The sequence below is a fragment of the Cryptomeria japonica genome, chromosome 5 (genome assembly GCF_030272615.1).
Source record: "Cryptomeria japonica chromosome 5, Sugi_1.0, whole genome shotgun sequence".
In the NCBI taxonomy this organism is placed as follows: domain Eukaryota; kingdom Viridiplantae; phylum Streptophyta; class Pinopsida; order Cupressales; family Cupressaceae; genus Cryptomeria; species Cryptomeria japonica.
Window position 1 is genome coordinate 835,032,571 of NC_081409.1, and position 19,108 is coordinate 835,051,678.

General features: G+C 34.5%; 2 protein-coding genes across 2 annotated transcripts; one reads left to right on the forward strand and one right to left on the reverse strand.

The window, feature by feature from the left end:
• Positions 1-4,380: 4,380 nt before the first annotated feature.
• On the reverse strand, positions 4,381-6,141 carry LOC131052698 (L-type lectin-domain containing receptor kinase V.9-like). The gene has a single exon (XM_057987277.2). The coding sequence runs from the start codon at positions 6,139-6,141 to the stop codon at positions 4,381-4,383; it is 1,761 nt and encodes a 586-aa protein (XP_057843260.2).
• A 4,547-nt stretch (positions 6,142-10,688) lies between these two features.
• On the forward strand, positions 10,689-13,111 carry LOC131052720 (peroxidase A2). Its single transcript, XM_057987309.2, has 4 exons — positions 10,689-11,008; positions 11,363-11,551; positions 12,058-12,223; positions 12,394-13,111. The coding sequence occupies exons 1-4, from the start codon at positions 10,784-10,786 to the stop codon at positions 12,783-12,785; spliced, it is 972 nt and encodes a 323-aa protein (XP_057843292.2). The 5' UTR covers positions 10,689-10,783; the 3' UTR covers positions 12,786-13,111.
• The last annotated feature ends 5,997 nt before the right edge of the window (positions 13,112-19,108 follow it).

A 19,108-nucleotide genomic window follows, 5' to 3' on the forward strand; every position in this document is an offset into this window, starting at 1 on the left:
ATCATAAGAAAAGTGTCAAATCAAGCTCCAAATGTTCTTAAGAGGACTGATTTACTTTTATCTCTTTTGTATGTATTTAATTGGATAGCTCGATCTAAGCATTTGACCTCGAGTTAAGAACCAGTTGCATAAGGAATACATTCAATAACAGAGAAGGCACCACTATTTATGCAAGCATTCAAAGATCAACTAGAGAAAACATCGTTAACAATAGCTACATCTTCATAATTCCAATATCGTGAAGACAACAAGGTCAAAGGCCAAATATCAAAGCATATAACTACAGTCTATATAATAGATACAACCCTATTTCCACTACTTGATAATATTGCCATATTCAAAACTCTGTTACAACCATCATTGTATATATAGATAGATATATCAAATATAGAAATCCCACTACTAGAAGCAATATATCGATTGCATAAGCATATCATGTATCAGACATAGCATCAATTATTTATTACCTCGAGTGATAAATCAGTAAACATACATAGAATTCCCCATCAATGTATATCAAACATTGACATATATATATATATAATGGGCAATTGATATCTTGTGTAACATCTTTACTTGATTCTAATTGCAACTATTGGATAAAGTAAGAAAACAAAATTAGATAATTGTCTTGGCTTTCTCAGATAACCAAAAAGGGGATATTATAGAAGTGCACTCCATAGGCTTCACTTACCAAAGGAGTGCAAAGCATTCTTCCGCAAGGACATTAAAAACTCTTTCTTGCATTAATATAGTTTCCTAGATATTGAAACTTTCACTACACCAACCTTTTAGAAACACCTTAAACTTACTCAATATCACTACCAGATCGCACAACAAAATCAAAACATTTACTTTTGGACTATCTGCAACATCCACATAATGCACAATGACATCAATGGAAATACCAAATAGGTTGTAATCAATGATAACACAACACAACTCAAATTTCCAACACACATTTCCACCACATTTCAATTTTTAGAGTAACTTGTTAGTTATATGCTTGTAGAGAAAAATAGAACTCTAACTACTTTATTTATTAACATCCACCAAAACAATTCAGAGTGATGAGTGAGAGCGAGAAGGCGAGGGTTTCAAGAGTTGAGAGCAATGCAGGGGAGGCAGAGATGAACAACGATGATGGGGAGGATGGTTGCTTTGACCGGTCCTCTCCATTCTTGCCCATATAGTTTTTGGAGGTTTCTGGACAGGTGGTTACTATGGTGGTCTACCCTTGGTGTATTTTGGATGCACTAGAGTTTGTTGGATGCAGTCGACCTCTCTTCACAAGCTATGGATCCTTCTCAGTGGTGCTCCCCTTGGTTCTAGGGGTTGATGGATGTCGTTAGCTCCTTCTCCCCCTACTATGTTCTTTCTCCCCACTCTTGGGGGTTTGATGTTTTTGGGTTTTCCCCTACCTCCTCACTATCTACATATTTCTAGGGTGCAATTTGGCCTTATAGTTGCCAATGGACCTTGGTGTCTAACGAGTGTTTTTGGGATGTGAGGCATGGTGCTTGGTGTCGTGGGGCTTTTGTTGGCCCTCTCTTTGTTGGTGTTACGGGGGGGTTTTGGGTCCCCAGTTTTTGGCCTAGGACTTCTAGTTGTCTTTTGCGATCTGTTGTGAGGTGGTCTATGCCAGGTGGATGTGTGCTAAGAGTTTTATTCTGGCCTTTTTCTCAGTTGCTTGTGTGGCCAAGAGTTTTATTCTGGCCTTTTTCTCAGTTGCTTGTGTGGCTAAGAGTTTTATTCTGGCCTTTTTCTCAATTGCTTGTGTGGCTAAGAGTTAGATGGCGGATTTGGTGGGTTTTCTAGCCCCACTATGGTTGTTGGAAGTACCTTTCTTAGGGTTTTCTAATGGCTTCCTCTCCTTTTGGTGGGAATGGAAGTGTGGTATTCCTTTCTCAGTGGTGGCACTTGTGTTCTCTCTCATGTTTGTTAGGGGTATTATGGGTCCTTTCAATTGGTGTTTTATTTTTTATGTTGTTGGTTTTTTCAATATTTGTGGTTTTTGGTGTGGTGAGGATGTTGTCCCTCCTATCGACCAAATGGATGCTAGCAATTTGCAAGGGTCTGTTCTAGCCATGGTTTGTTCTTGGTTAAGGTATGGTTTAGAGGGTGTTTTGTTTATCAAATGGGATTTTGTTCTTTGATGGGCCTTGTCTTGTTTGGCTTCTATAGGGGTGAAGCCTATCCCTATTGAGGTGGGCTCTATGTTGACGTTACATTAAGGGGATGGCAAGCTTGGCTCCCATTGTTCTCTTTCCTTTTCCTTATTGAGGTGGGATAATCTTTGATAGAGGATGGGATCTACTTGTGGAGGGAGGATGATGGTTTCTCTTTTGGGTATTCTCTCAATGGTTGTTGCTCGGCTATGGGATGGAGGTCATTTTGGGATTCCTGTTTGTGGTACCTTCCCCTCATCTGCTCCTATTGTGGTCTCCTCTCCCATTGAGGTGGAGAGAGGTCTGGTAGCTAAAGGGTGGTTTTATTATTGGAACTCCTAGTTTGGATGTTATTGGATGGTTCAGGGTACCATTTTTGGGCCCTATGTGAAGGTTTGGGGAACTTGGTTAAATTCCCTCTTTTGTATCCCCTCTCTTGTTTATGGTGTAGTCCACTCTTGTCTCTCTAGTTAGTTTGCTTCTGGAGTAAAGGTATGGGGTCCTTTTGAAAGCCCTTGAAGGTTTATGGGTCCTTTGAAAACCCTTGTTTGAATATTGTTTTCCCCTGGAGGTTGTTGCCTTCCTCTTTGTGCTAAGGTTCAGGGTCCTTTTGAAGCCCTGCTTATCTCTATACAGGTTAGGGCCCTTTTCCCGCTTACCTTAATCAAAACATCCACCAAAATCTTGTGCTCAACCCTTTTTTCTATGTGTTTGAAAAACACATAGCTAGAAAAGTTATTTGCAATAATGATATTAAAATAAAACTAAATATTCAAACCCTCACCATGCTAAGCTCCAAAATTTCTCACAAGAGTAGTTACAACCACTATACCATAAGAAAAATAAAATTCACTCTAAACCAACTAAATACCCTACAAAAACTAAAGGTGAATGATACTTTATTGGAAATTATTATTGATATGGCTATAAAGACATGAATTGAATTCTAATTGCAAAGTTTCTTAGCATCCATTAAATTGTAATGCTCAACCTTCAAAAAATTACTAAAATTTTCTTACCATTCTCAATGTCCAAAAGTAGAGAAAATAGAAAGTCAATCAAAATACACACAACTAAAAAATATTTGCAATAATGATATAAAATAAGCTATATAAAATGATAGTAAACCTTCAAATTCTTGTCATAGAAAGCTCCAAATTCACTCTTAAGACCGTACATAACCTCTACACCATAAGCAGAAAAGTGTGTTCTTCACTACAAATACACCTTTTACAAAATGGAAAAACACATCCATAAATAAACTTAAGAAAACTTCACCACACAGAGGTAAAGAGCATTAACTCAAACAAAAATCAATTTTAAATTCATGTCAATATTGTTATAGAGCTTGAACAAATGTATCTTTTACTTGCAATCTTAGCAAGTTGTATGTCATTTTGACTTGCTACATACATTCATATCTACATACAAATATAAGAAAATATTTTTAAATTTTTACTTGTACAATATACATACATAAAACCATTAAATTTTTGTTATATTTTTGCATATCAGAATTAATTGACTTCCACATAAATTATGTACAATATACATACATATAAATATTAGAAAATAATTTTAATTTTTACAAAATAATATTAAACAATTTTTTGATAAAAATTAAAAATTAAAAAAATATCTTACAGTATAATGAACCAATCACAATCAATTCAAATAAACTTCCAACCATCCAACATTGCCCTTGCCATAGAGGGACTAATAAAAATAGAAATACTTATCTTGAAAGAATAGTGACATGAAATACTTACTTTCTTAAAATACCTAAATTTTAAACGTGTTTTTGTGACAACTCCATTAATATTTCCTCTCGGTGCGCACTTTACACCCCCGTAATCCACACCAAAAATAGTAGCAAAAACAACGGAAGATATGATTTGTCTTGTGTGTTTTATGCAAACAGCTTTATTGGCACTTCGATTTCAAAACCGCACTTGTTTGAATTCACATTGAATTTCCATGGTGAAATTGATGGGTTTTATGTTACTGTCAAGCACACACAAACAGAACATAGAATCACTGTTAAAAGATGTCAGTCCACGGTTGAAATATGGTGACCTGATACGACCGTAAATTTCTCTTGAACATGGTATTGAATGCTAGAGAAACTTTGTTTATGTGGACAAAGAATTACATGAATATGTTTCCTTTTCTGATGATTCATTTTTACTATGTCAGTTCTACTAATAGTGTTTTAAAATAAAAATGGCAAAGTCGAACGACAAAGGTAAACTCTGAATGTAACGTTTTGTCCGGATAAAGCATGGTCGGTGACAAACAGTCGAGTGGCCTTTCCCGTTGTTACGCATTCCGGCGCTATATACCCAATTGTACCCGCTGCCGTCGTCGTATGTCCTCCTTTTCCGCGCTCCACGATTCTTGCAAGCCCAAAATCACCCAGCTTCGCTTTGAAATTAGAATCCAGTATCACATTGCTCGCTTTAATGTCTCTGTGTAGAATGCTCTCATGGAGATCCTCATGAAGATAAACCAGAGCGGAAGCTACATCACAGGCTATGCTGTATCTTCGATCCCAATCTAGTGGAGCTTCGGGATTTTCAAAAATATATTTATCCAGACTTCCGTGTGGGAGTAACTCGTAAACCAGAAGCAAGTCGCCATTTCGATGGGACCATCCCAAAAACTTCACAAGATTATGGTGAGTGAGCTTACTGTTTATACTGATTTCAGTTATGTACTCACCGCGTTTGCCCTGCTTTGAGAATGGAGATACTCTTTCGACGGCCACAGCTTCGTTTGTGCTAGGCAAAGTGCCTCTGTAAACAGATCCAAACCCACCAACTCCAATCTTCTTGTTGTTGCTGAAACTGTTGGTAGCGGCGCAGAGCTCAGCATATGGAAACTCCTGAGCAGATTGCGCTACCTCGCGAAGCAATATATTGAGATCCTCATCGCTCTCCTCGCCGCTGCTTTTTCTTGTCCTTATGTACCACCTGATTCCAAAAAAGAGAAAAGCGCATATGGCAACGAAAAAGGGCAACGCTGATATCAATATGATCTTTGCAATAGAATTAGTTTTTGGTATCTGACCTTGGCCAGTAACATTCACGTCGGGAGCCGGACCTGGAGCTGGGATTAGGCCCATTGGGGTTAGGGTTGAAATCTTGGACGAATATTGACATAAAAAATTCCAAATGAACAATCTGTGAAGCTCTGCTGCGTACCCACTCCCAATGGACGCCGTAAAACCAACCTTAACGTTCTGGGGAAGATATTGCCGCAGATCTATATCATACCACAAGATTGGCTTTCCTGGTTTAGAAGCAGCAGTAGAATTAGGGTTAAATAAAAGAAACACTTGAAGCCGATTTACTGTGCCATCGTAGTCCACCCATGCGTCCCATTTTAATCCGTTGCTGAGAGTACCGTTGCCGAAAAGACCGTCTAATGAGATGGTTTTCTTTGATTTAATGCTGTTGACATCAATTCCCACATGGTTATCACTGGGATCGAAATCATTATTCTTGAATGTGTCGAACTCCACGGCCACAATCTGATTCGATGAATTTCCATCTGTTGTGTTTTTGAAGAGGCCAAGATATTCCCTCGGACTAGAGTTGGCAATGTTCAATCCAGTAGGCGCGAGGAAGAAAGTGAGTCCATCCCCACTCGCTCTTTCATCGTCCTCTTTAGTGATGAGGAATTGAAAATGGGTAGAAAAAATTGCCACAGCTCCAGAAAAGTTATCCCAGAGAGGAATTGACTCATTATAAATTGCCCATCCAAGGCTTGAGGTCAGGCCAGAGTTTAGTTGATTCCTGGTGAGCCGAATCTCGAAATCAGAAATGGAAGCATCTCCTGTCGCCGTCATATTGGTCTGGGGAGGAAAGTTAAAGGCAATGGTTCCTGCATCTTCCCCATGAATGAAAGAATTTAAAGCACTAATACAGACAATTAGTAAACGGGCTAACTGAATTTTAGGGAGACTAGCCATCTCACCCGGTCTTTTGTGCTAATGGCTAACAAGGCTAATTTAGATGTGCAGGAAGGGTCCTAAAAATGGCCACCACCAACTGGCTAAACTGCCCTTGCCTCTATGATCTGTAGATTCATTTTTCTTTTTGTCCAGTGAAATACATATTATAATCAGTGGACTAAGTAATCAACTAGTTGTGATGCAATATGGAGTTTCTGTGCGGTCAACAGATTTGAGTAATGAAAGAGTATGAAACCTTCCTTCAATATTATCGTCTCTCACAAGTTCAATCCTCATATTAATTACACAGATTTCAAATTGCGCGTTATCTTTGGTCTCTCGTTTCTCTTTATAGAATGATTATACATGAGGCTAAAGACTTGTAACCCTCGTTTTTGTTCACGTTTGAGAAAGATGGATGAAGGTATGGGTCTTATTCCATTTCATGTTTTAGATAGCTTGTTGTTTCACATATAGACTTGTCAGACTCTTAAGTAGATCTATGATAAGTAACGAGTTTGGTATAGTTAACGAGTTTTGGGCATTACAAATTCAGACAAAGTTACAGTGGCACCTCATACATTATTCTCTATTGAGGATTATTTTGGTAAATTTTAATTCATTGCGGTTACTTTTACAAGGTTTTGGCAAGGACTCTTCTACCTTCTATTCCATTATGAATGCATTGGGAGACACCTTCACGTTTCTTTTATTCTACGTCTTTTATGATCACTTAACATAGGAATAGGCTAGGTTGACATTGTTGGAATCACTTTCCAGTTTCAAGACTCATGCATTGGTTGTTCAATCAGGTTACTTTTACAAGGTTTTGGGAAGGACTCTTTTACCTTCTATCCCATTATGAATGCATTGGGAGACACCTTCACGTTTCTTTTATTCTACATCTTTTATGACAACTTAACATAGGAATAGGCTAGGTTGACATTGTTGGAGTCACTTTCTAGTTTCAAGATGCATGCATTGGTTGTCCAATCAGCCAAGGGAAAGGGTAAGAAGACACAAAAGCCTAAGATATAATTCTGCATCAAGCAATGGTAGTTCCTCCAAGGCTAATACTCTCGAGAGCCTTGCGTCATATGACTCATTCAACTAATTTATTCGAGTCTCATTTATATAGTAGTACTTCTTATATTGTAGTGGGTAACTATTCACAAATTTTAAATTTGGATTTAGGGACTATTGAAATAATTGATGCCATACTAAGGATGTTCTCCTCGTTCCCAACATTTCTACTAATCAACTCTTTTTTAACTATATTTATCACACTAGGGATTAAGATAGTTGAGTTTTTTGTCAAATGATGTTGTCATTTATGATCCCCATTATCTAGAGGTAATTATAATTGTAGGAAGAGTTATCATGATTCTAGATTATACAAGTTGCATGCTTTTGATTCATCTAGTGGTTTACCATACATTTTCCATGTGTAGATTCATTGACTGAACTTTGGTATGATTTTTTTTGTCATGTTAACTGCAAGTATCTACAAGAATTATTTGATCTTCATAATATTTCATGCATAAAAGATTGTTTTCAAGGTTGTGTTCTTGGAAAATGATATTAAGACGTATTTACCAAGTGCAAGTCTTACTATGCTTCTACCTTACTAGAGTTCTTAGAGAATAGCATTATTTCCTCTACCACTCCTTCATTTTAAAGAGCGAACTATCTTCTTACATTAATTGATGATTACTCTCATTTCACATGCATGTAGATTCTTAAGTAAAAGAGTGATTTCTTTGCACTTCCAATATATTTTATGGTGTTTGTGGAGAAGTAATCAAGTTATTCTATTCAATAGGCTCAAATAGATAATGAGGTGAATATGTAAACTAGGCATTTTAAGATTATTACATTGACCATTGTATTCATCAAAAATTAATTTTTTTTTTATACTCCTCAATAGAATGGTGTTGACAAACATAATACATGATCACTCAAGGAAGTGGTCAATTTTATGTTTTAGCTACATCTTAGAGATACATTCTCTTGACCTAAGGCATTCAATTATGCTTATTATATTCACATTAGCATTCCCCACAAGGCAATTTTGAATATCATTATAGAGGAGCATTGGTCTAATATCCTTTTTAACATAATTATTTTAAAGTGGAATCAAGCTATAGATGATGAGTATTGTTTATTAATGTAGAATCACACATAAATTTAGTTTATCCTATGAATTAGATATTTTTTCCACTTGCATCTAGCTTCACACACTACCACTATAATCACATAGTCCATAGCCAAAGATAAGGAGTTAATATTTTGATACTAGTCTTATATGTAGATGATTTGATTCTCACTAGTATCTCATCGTTCATTCTTCAAGATATATGATATTTGTTGATGAAGCTCTTTGACATGATAGATCTTAAGCTTTTATACTTATTTCTTATACTACAAGTGCTTCACTCTTCTAAGAATATCTCCATTCATTATAAAATCTATATCATTCTTCTACTTCATCATTTCAACATGGTTGATTGTAATTCAACTCCTACACAATTAGTATTATGTCACATTGATTGTCACTTGCACTACATCTCATGTTGATGCTATCTTCCATAGCTAGTTTATACTTCTAGTCTCTTGTTTTTTAAATACACATGCCCTAATATCACTTTTTTATTGGTCCTGTTACTCAATTTTCCCATGATCCTCATGAGAGCCACTAGAAGGCTGAAAATTACATTTTCAGGTATAATATATATTAGGGGAACCACACACTTTGTCATTCGATACACAAAATGAACTTCAAAGTTAGTAGGTTTAATTGAATCAAATTAGGTAGGAAACGTTAACTAATGGAAGTCCACTTTTGGGTTTTTCTTTTACCTTTATTGTAGTCTAGTTTCTTGTAATAAGCAAATCACTATTGCATTATCAGCTAGTAAGCTTGAGTATCAAGGTGTTGTTCTTATCAACCATGAGATTTTGTGGCTTCAACAGATCATAAAAATGTTTGGTTTGTCACTTGATAGTCCTACACTTCTTTGGTGTGATAACTAAAGCTTCATTGATATTATATGCAACCCACTTAAGTATTAGAGTATGAAGCACATTGAGATAAACATATTTTATTTGATATCTCATCCATGAAGTCATGATGGCCATCTCTCCTTAGAGCATTACCTATTGAAGAACATGTTGTGGACATATTCACTAAACCTTTGGCAATACTACATTGCATCTAATCACAATCGATGCATGGCATGAATAAAGTTTCCCTTGGGTGGTCTACATGAGTCCTCTTTCTTTCACATTTTACATTTCTCTTTTTGTATATGAATTTTTTGCCATGGCATTTCCTTTCAATTGTAAGACATATTTTTTCATTTGTATATGGATATCTCATCAGACCTAGTTGTTAGGACCCATTTTTGTTTTTTATAGATTAGTTTAACTTTTCCCTAAGTTTCACTTAGGGGGTGTTAGAGTAAAATGTAATCTAATAATAATTGTTTAGGTATCTTTTTACACTAGCATATTTAAGCTTTCTTAGATCATGTACTTTTTTGTCTCAAGTCTTTGGATTAGGAACTATGTTCTAATATAGTTTAATGCTCACATATGATTTCACAGAGTTTATTATTCTTTACCAATGGTACACCATTGTATATTATATCATTTTTTTAATTTATTTTTTATCAATAGAACTTACACTATTACAACCATTTTATTTCATTATTTATATGATGGATGTTTGATCGCATGTGACTTCTTAGAACCATAATTTTAAGAGATCAACACTAACGATACAAATCTTTAAGAGATAATAAAGACTAATTAACTTACAAATACAACTTAAAATCAACATATACTTTAAAAAATATATAATTTACACAATAAAATTTCATGTTTACAACAAACCAACCAAAAATTCTCTTACAAATACCATATATTCTATATACCATAAGCACAAAGAGTAAAAAAACAACCAAAACCTTTTCAAAATTAATTTATTTTTTTCTTAAAAGAAAACTTCCAACTATTCAAATACTGAGGAAGAATCTCTTTGGACTATACTTTTTTTCTATCTAAAATGTCAAGAATAGAACTCGTTAGAAGGCTTTTTCAAAGTCCAAGTCCTAACATGTGCATTCATTGTACTGTTTATTATATTTGCCTGATCTAGAGTATCCTTTAGTACTCGACATCATATTTGCCTAATCTAGACTAACATATAAAGTAACAAAATAGACAACCTCGTCAGAAAAGACAACAATACATTATGGGAAGCCATGGAAGGAGGTCAGAAAGAACGCTAACTACTTCGCCTCTAGGACTCCAGCTATGATCCTGCATTATCTCAGTACAATAACCAATATGAATCGTTTCATATACTCTGTCAGGAGAGAATATCATAGAAGGACGAGAAGAAAAAGTCACAAATAAGTCAGATGTAAGACAAAAGGACTTTAAAATGATGATGAATCCTTTCAGTTAAAAACGCGTCCAGGCAACATGTGTGACAGACAGGCCTTGACCCACTCTACGTTCATATGTAATTGTGAACATTATAAATAATAGCTCTGTTGGGATATCAAAACATATCTACAACTGATCCATCTGCGTTTGTATTGGGTCCATTTTTCTAAGATAATCTTGTTTTTTATTGCAAAGTTTGAGTTGAAGCATGGCTACCACTCCAAGTTTCTTTTCTGTGCTAATGATACTGTTGGGTTTATGGGAAAATGTAAGTGCACAATCTGGTGGGAAGTCTTTGACTCCTGAGAACTATTGGTGGACTTGTCCAGAGGCTGAGGCCATTGTTTTTGATGGAGTAGCAAGAGCTGTAGCTCAAGATCCACGCATGGCTGCCTCTCTTCTGCGCATGCACTTCCATGACTGCTTTGTTCAAGTAAATGAACTTCCACCCATTTGCAAGTTATTCCATAGGTTTCTTACATAAAGCTAATTTTATCACACTTGTTTGCATGCCACTATGATGTTCTGTGATCTTGTTTTATGATTCTAGGCATGTTATCACTTTAACGGTCCAAAGATAATTGAAGTGATTTCACTTGGTTAAACACCTATAGTATAGATGGGCTTTTGATTCTTCACATGTAGAAGATGGGGAATAGAACATGATGTTTTAGTCTTTCACCATCAATGCAATAATATCATTGGTGTGAGCAAATTCTATTTCCATCTGATCTATGTAAGGTACAATGATTTTTCTTTCTCGCTAAAATGGGTCTGATTTGTGCAGGGCTGCGATGCTTCTATTCTGCTGGATGGAAACGCAACGTTCGGAGAGAAGACTGCAGGTCCTAATAACAACTCCCTGCGTGGATTTGAAGTTATAGATTCCATCAAAACAGAGCTAGAGTTTGCCTGCCCTGGAATTGTTTCATGTGCTGACATCCTTGCAATTGCTGCTAGAGACTCAGTGGTTTTGGTAAACTTACCACACTTACTATTCAAGAATGAGTTGTAGGATTCGTTTGAACTTTATGCTTTACCACATGGGTAGATAGGCGGCATTCTCCATGCATTCTTCAACAAACATCTTTCTAATGATTGATGACATTTTTGTTGAAAGTCCCATCATTGTTCCTTTGGCTTGTAGGAAGTATAAGCATAAAAGTCTCTTCCTTATCAATATTTTGTCTTTAGTCTAAGATAGGAATTTGAAGTTCGTTGCATCACTGTGGAACAGATATTGAAAGCGATCTTTCTTTGCTTTGTTATCAGTTGTTTCTATCAAATGAGATCATGTTGCACTCACTGTACCTAAAGTTACTAGTCTCTTGTTGTTGCCGTGGCAATAACCTACAATAAACATCTCAAATAAGATAAATCATCTAAAAGAATCAAAACTTTGAATGTACTATTGAATGCAAAATTAATAAATATGATTAAAATTGCTACTTACATCGACAAACTTTCTTTTTTAATTTGCAGACAGGAGGGCCAGCATGGCTGGTACAGTTGGGAAGGAAGGACAGCAGAACACCAAACAGAAAGGAAGCAAATGAGAAGTTACCTCCTCCTAACTCAGATGTTGGCAAACTCATTAGAATGTTCCACGATGTTGGTCTTACTGAAGAAGATATGGTAACACTATCAGGTATTACACATCATTTACTTCTTTTGTATAGATCCAGCTCTATTCCTAAGAATTTCAGTTGTGGACTTATAAAACCCCAAGATCTAATGATTTAGGAGAGTTTTCAAAAAATGGGTAACCTAGTAAATCATCATCCTGATCTTCAATTGAATTCTGGCTATATATTTCAGGTGCTCATACAATAGGCAAAGCACGGTGTTCCTCATTCAGGGATAGACTTCAGAGTCAGCCAGATCCCACACTTGGAAATCGACTGCTTACTTCATTGAAGCAGCTCTGCGGCTTCAACAATACCAATCCTCTCACTAATCTAGATTTGAAAACACCTATTACATTTGACAATGGGTACTATAGAAACCTTCCTTCTGGGGAAGGACTTCTGCGCTCTGACCAGGTACTTTATTCCACTGACGAGAGGACAAAGAACTTGGTTGAATATTACATACACAACCCAGAGGCGTTCTTCCATAACTTCAAGGTATCCATGATAAAGATGGGAAATATCAGGCCTCTTCTTGGCAAAGATGGTGAAGTACGTCGCCATTGCCGCTTTCCTAATTAATCTCATAAGGCTGTTATGCATGGTAATTGTTATTCATTGTGATTTGTACTACAGAAACAGAAGTATAAGCCTCCGGATGTGCGGGAAATACTAATATTTTTGTGTTTTGTGTGAAAATATATGGAAGAATTAATTGGGATATGAAAGATGAATAAGGCCTACAATTATGTACAGGTCTTACGTTTAAGTTTGTGATAAGGATGTAGCATTAGATATTTTTTGTAGCATAAATAAGTGCACGTTTTATGTTTTTATCATTCTAGGGTATGCTTTAAGAGCCACTTTTGAGTGGGTTGATATAAATAAAATATGGTTTTCAAATTGTAGATTTTTTTCGTCCAAATTTCATATAATGAATCATATATTGACTTATAAGTTGGTCTGTTGTTCACAACATACGAATGATTTACACTTCGTGTTCTATATTATAATTGAAAGAACTACTTTGAATTGTGATTTCTATCTTCATCTCCCCTTTCCATTGCAAACTATGTAATAGCTACATATGATTGGTATGCTCTCTCTATACTAATTGATATAGCGTATAATTTTTATTTTTTTAAATGAATGGTTTGTTTACTCTTGAGTTAATTTTAATTTTAGAAGAATTTAAAGTGTGATGATATTTTGTTTTTGATGTTGATAAAATTAAAATAAATGGTTGGTTAAATCGATGTATTGGTAAATCAAATGACATAGTATGGTAATTGGTTTTAAGTTGAAGTTCATATGGTCAAGTTTGTGAGATTTTTAACAATGTTGTGCTACTTACTAGATGGGGCCATTAATCTCTCGTACAATGTGTTCACATAAAAAATTGTTAAAAAATACTATGTATGGTACATAATGTTTATCCAAACAATAAAGTTGATGTAATGTCTATTCATAAATATTTTCATCATACTTGAATAACTTGGGTGTGGAAACGAATGAGGAAATGGAATTTCTAATTTCTAATAGAAATATTAGATAAGTCAAGACACAATATTTCATATTAATTGTAAGAATAAAATTGCCCACATGTCTTCAAATTGTAGAGATGCAATTTGGCACATAATCTCTCACAATGTTAAAAATAATAAAGTTATATGATTTTTACTACCAAATTTTATTCGGTTATTGTAATGGTGAAAAATATAATCTTGATACATTTTCTGATATTGTTTTATGTGTAGTTTGGGGTTGAGCCTTGATATAGTTATATAAGTATTTATGTATTTTTTGTATGATTAGCACACATAATTAACAAAGTTCTTGTACATATCCCTACATTCATTTCTTATCCAAATCTTTATGTTCACGCATAATTAGTCTAATTATTTTATCTATTTTATCTTGATCATTAATCCTGACATCATTATCTATTGTTTTTCATATCCTTGAGCTTTCTAGCATCCTGATGATGGATCATATAGTGTGATCTAATATTGATACAAAAAAATTACATAATCAAATCCAAAAATAATAATGGTTTCCTAATGGATTGTGAAAGTCTAATAACATTAATCATTAATCCTATCCTAGTCCATAATTCAATTTTATTAGACACGTATCCAACATGGTTACCCAATCCAAGTTATGTCAATAGTTGTGAAATTCTCCTCACAACCACAATATTTTTTCATCTAAATGCAATAAAATAAAATATGTAACCAACTTGCTCTCTTTTACATATTGATCCCAAGCTAACTATGCACGAATGTCCATAATTTGGTGTTACAGTCATATATAAAAATATATCAATTTGCATGTATTGGAGTAAACTAATCAAATAATTATATTAGTGGACATAAACACATTGTAGAAAAAACATTTATATTTGTATCAAAAATCTAAAAGTAAACTAAAAATGTGTCATATTTTATCATACAATTATCCTAGCATATTTGACTACTAGTGATCATTCTATAATTTAAGTGCATCCTTAAAGCTATGAGTGTTTAAATTTTATATGTGCACATGGGAGTTGAATAATGCTTTCATGATTCAACACATAACTAACATAGCATGAGAAACCTCTCTTAGTTTATCATCCTTGATGGAAACTCTTAGTCAACTCCTAGGACCTTCCTTGGTTTTCATTTCATATTTTTTAGACATTTACCCTACTCCCATATCTTGTCATCTAACAAAAACTTGTATTTGGGACATTAAGGGGAAAAATTACCCCTCTTCATTGAATCACGTAGAATATCTCAAAACTATTGATGATCATAAAATTACCAACGTGATTATTTTTGTAGTAGGAAATAGTATTTGGCCATTTTTCTTAGCATGTGAAAACTCTAAGACCTAAACAATTTACACCGATGTTAGGCTCCCGACTTGAGTTAGATCTACCCTTGATTGTACCAAATTCTTGAAAACTCTTAGCTTAAGCTCACAATCATGGATTGAAACATTATTTATATCTCCTCCAAAGGATTTTCATGACTATAGTATTGCTTCTTATAGTGAATGAAAAAGTTAAATTCTATGCAAGAAATCTTCCTTGAGAGTTAACCTTACCCTGTACACTAGCATAAACCAATTTAACTTTTAATAAAAAAAATAATAATAACTTAATAAAATGGTTACTAGTTGTAGACTAGTGAAAATAGCTACTTATAGAGAAACAAATATCACTAACGAAACACCCAGGATTAAAAACATTTTAAGTCACTACTAAGGACATCAATGCATTGGATGGGTGTTCATACATAGAATCGTTGTCTATGCATAGTGTTTTCATCCATACAAATAGAATACCAAAAAGCACCTAAAAATGTGAGGAATCAATTGTATCATTTAGCTAACTTGTAAGATGAACAAAAAATAAACATGCTACCAAATACTAGATAATACAAAATATAGATAAATAAACTAAATAAAAAGATTTTAAATGATATAATAAAAGACATGAGAAATAAACAAGAACTTGCAAACCTCTATGTAGTTGAATTCCCTTAAAATACCTACACATAAGAGGAACAGAAATTTTTTGAGAGCTATTTAGGAGCTTGCCTCATTAAAAAACCTATTTGGGTCCTTCAACGTCCATTGATAGATACTTGAAATAATGTTTTTTCCTTATTCTAAATGCATCTAGATATAATAAAAATGATTAAATGAAGAAGAAGAGATGGGGTAATCCTAAGATGCATAAGAGAATAGAAAAAGAAATTTGTAATAGTAATGAGATATAAGTACCATATCACTTGTAGAGGATTGAGGAAGCCCAAAAAAAGAAAGAGCTTTAAAGAAGAATGTAAGAGAATCACAAAAATTTATGAGAGAGAGAGAGAGAGCGAGTTACCAAAATAAAAGTTAGGCTTTAGAAATTATAAGAGGGAAAAGAAAGGGTTTGATAAGCTATTTGAAATCATTTTGAGTCATTTTCACTAAATTAGAAAGATGACAAGCGGAAAAACGCTTGAAAGTAGCCTTTAAATGACAAATTATTTTAAGACACTAGTGTGGCATGTAGGAATCCATGAGAAGTGTTGGTGCCTAGATAATGTATGTTGAAAAATGATGAGAGACGAGAAGCATAGGAAAAACACAAAGCTGACATGAAAAAATGACCACTCGAAAGGACTTGAGAACCCTAAAAATGAAGAAATCTAATGAAATGGATGAAATGATCCTACAAAAATGTTAAATAAATGGACAACAAATTGTACACAAAATATGGTTTGAATTGCAAGGGTATGAAATTTGCAACACTATACTTCTCTCTTGGAAAATCTCATTTGCTTCTCTTTTACATAGCCACAATATAAAGTTTAGTTATTATTTCAAAGACTCTAAAACAACTATTCTCTTCATATATTCTCTATAGTATTTAATCCTTTCTACAAACCCTAGGATATCCAAATTAATCATTTGATAACTCCAAATATTCACAATTAGTAGATAAAATAATAAATATTCTTAAATTTTGATTTCAATGATCCTTATTTTGAGTCTTCCAAAATTATTCCACCAAGAAGGAACTTGTTGAGTTGAGATAAGGAAATAGAAGAAATCAAATTGACCTTTAAAGACGTTCTTGCCACAATGAGTTCCATCAACATTAAAATCCTTGGTGTGATTCATTTATTTTATTTTTATTCAGTTCTAATTAGATATAATGGGAGAGCCTCGAACCTTTTCATAACAGCCATAATGCTAAAACTAGAGGTCTCACAAGGAGTGAGAGAACCCATCAAATAGACCATTTGACAAAAAGGAACCATAACTAGCACTAATACATTTAGCCTAAAATTCCGACTGAGAAGGTATATTGTGATCAAACTTGATTCTTTTTTGAAAAAATGCCTGATTTTGTCAGAATTCCAATGATAATGCAACATTTGGTTTCGACGGAGAAGGAATTGGCAATGACATTTGGGTTTTTTTAGAAAAAGTGCCCGTGTTCGTCAAAATTCTGACAAACGCGTGCATTACTTAAAAAAAGAAGAAAAGACCAAGTCGTTTCATAAATCCCGCCTCTTTACAAAATCCCACCTCTCATTCATCCCACCTCTGTAGCAAACCTATGGGTTTAATCATGGCAGGGAAGATCATTGGTGTGAAACCAGCTGGTTCTGCAACTCAGGCTGGAAGTGGTGATGGAGTATGATTCGGTGGAAGTGGAGGCGGACACTCACTATCAAATCTCTATCCATCTTCGCTGGCTTCAACCACAACTATTCACGTAAGCGTCCCTTCGCTGGTTGATCATGGGAAACAGCGATTTGGCCGACCAAAATCCCTAAGCATGGGCAGTGCAATGCGGCCCGAGGACTGTAGGTTTGATGGGAAAAGCAATGCTAGACACCCTTCTAATAGTAGGGTCAAATACCACGGTGATCCTCCTTTTTTGACCCATGCTTGGGACTTATCAAACTCGGTTCGGAATGATCACAGGGCTGGCCACTTTCTATACAATAATTGAAGAAGGATGCTTCAGGGCCCTACCTCCCTACCCCTCGATGCTGATGTCACTGCTTCAACTCCAGCCAATTGAGAGGTCGACTCCCCAGCACCAGCACCAACTACAGACAATGGTTTGAGCTCTCCCTATCTATATTTGATTGCTACTTTTGGACCATGTTATTTTCTCATGGTTTTGAAAATCATTTCTGATTTCTAGTTTTAGGCTTGATCTATTTGGTGGATGTTTGGGATAAAGATGTGAAAAAATTATATTTTGCAACAATTATTCAACCAAAATTTCTCAAGAAATGGTTGGTAATTAAGATAGAGGAGCAAATGCTCTATGAATGTATTGTGATGATGATAATTGTGACAATACATTGAGTGATCCTTTGTTGCTAAGTTTTTGTTTGAAAGGATTTTTCTAAGGTATCTAATGTGTTATGTGACCTTTTGTGTGTTGATTTTTTTTGCATATATGTTGTTTCCTTATAAAATTGTTAGATGTAACATTTCAAATATTAGCATATATATTCTCTTAGGATAAAACAAGAATTTGCTACTTTTACCTAGATTCCTTTCAATAAAAATGATCTTCATGTCTCTCATCGAAATTTTCACATGTTTGAAACTCCTTCCTAAGAATTGAGAAGTAATCTTATTCATCTTAATTCAAAGTGACTCCTATAATCATCCATAAACAGACTAAAGTAGAGAAGATCCATACTAAAATTATTATTCATGGCATTGTCTATATATGCTACCAACTCTTATGGGCTATCTTATAGGTGGCATTCTATTGTCCTACTCATTTAAGACCTTTTACACTTCTAAAATATCAAAAAAATTCATGCATATGAAAGGTTTTGCACAAAAATTACTATATCTGTCAATTATTATGAACCAATCAAATCAATTTCAACAAAAAATCAAATTTCCACATAATTCTGAAATAACTCAAAAAAAAAACTCGTCGTTTATCAACTAAAAATATTTACCATAATCATTTTGATACAATCTAAAGAAGTGCTTGAAAACAAAAACCTTTTGTTGTATTGATTCCTTGATGCCTATAATAAACCACCTATTGAAAGAGAAAACAAGTGCATTTAGAGACTTAGGAATTATATAAAAGGATTTCTTACTTGCAACCTAAATCAAATCTACTAATATGAGCCCACCAAAAGCATTAGTGTTCCCAAAATACCTTTTTCCTTAAGAAGAAAATATGTAGACAGAAAAAATCAAGTATTAGGCTACCTCAACTACTTTGCTAAAAATGAAGATAGCGTACTTGGATTCCTCTTTGAACTCACTAAGTTTGGAGGGTTTTATTGTAGAAAGAATAAAAAGCGTTTTATGATGAGACCTAAGCTCTACAATGAACCAGTGGTGAGATTCTCCATGGAATCACAGGTGACTTT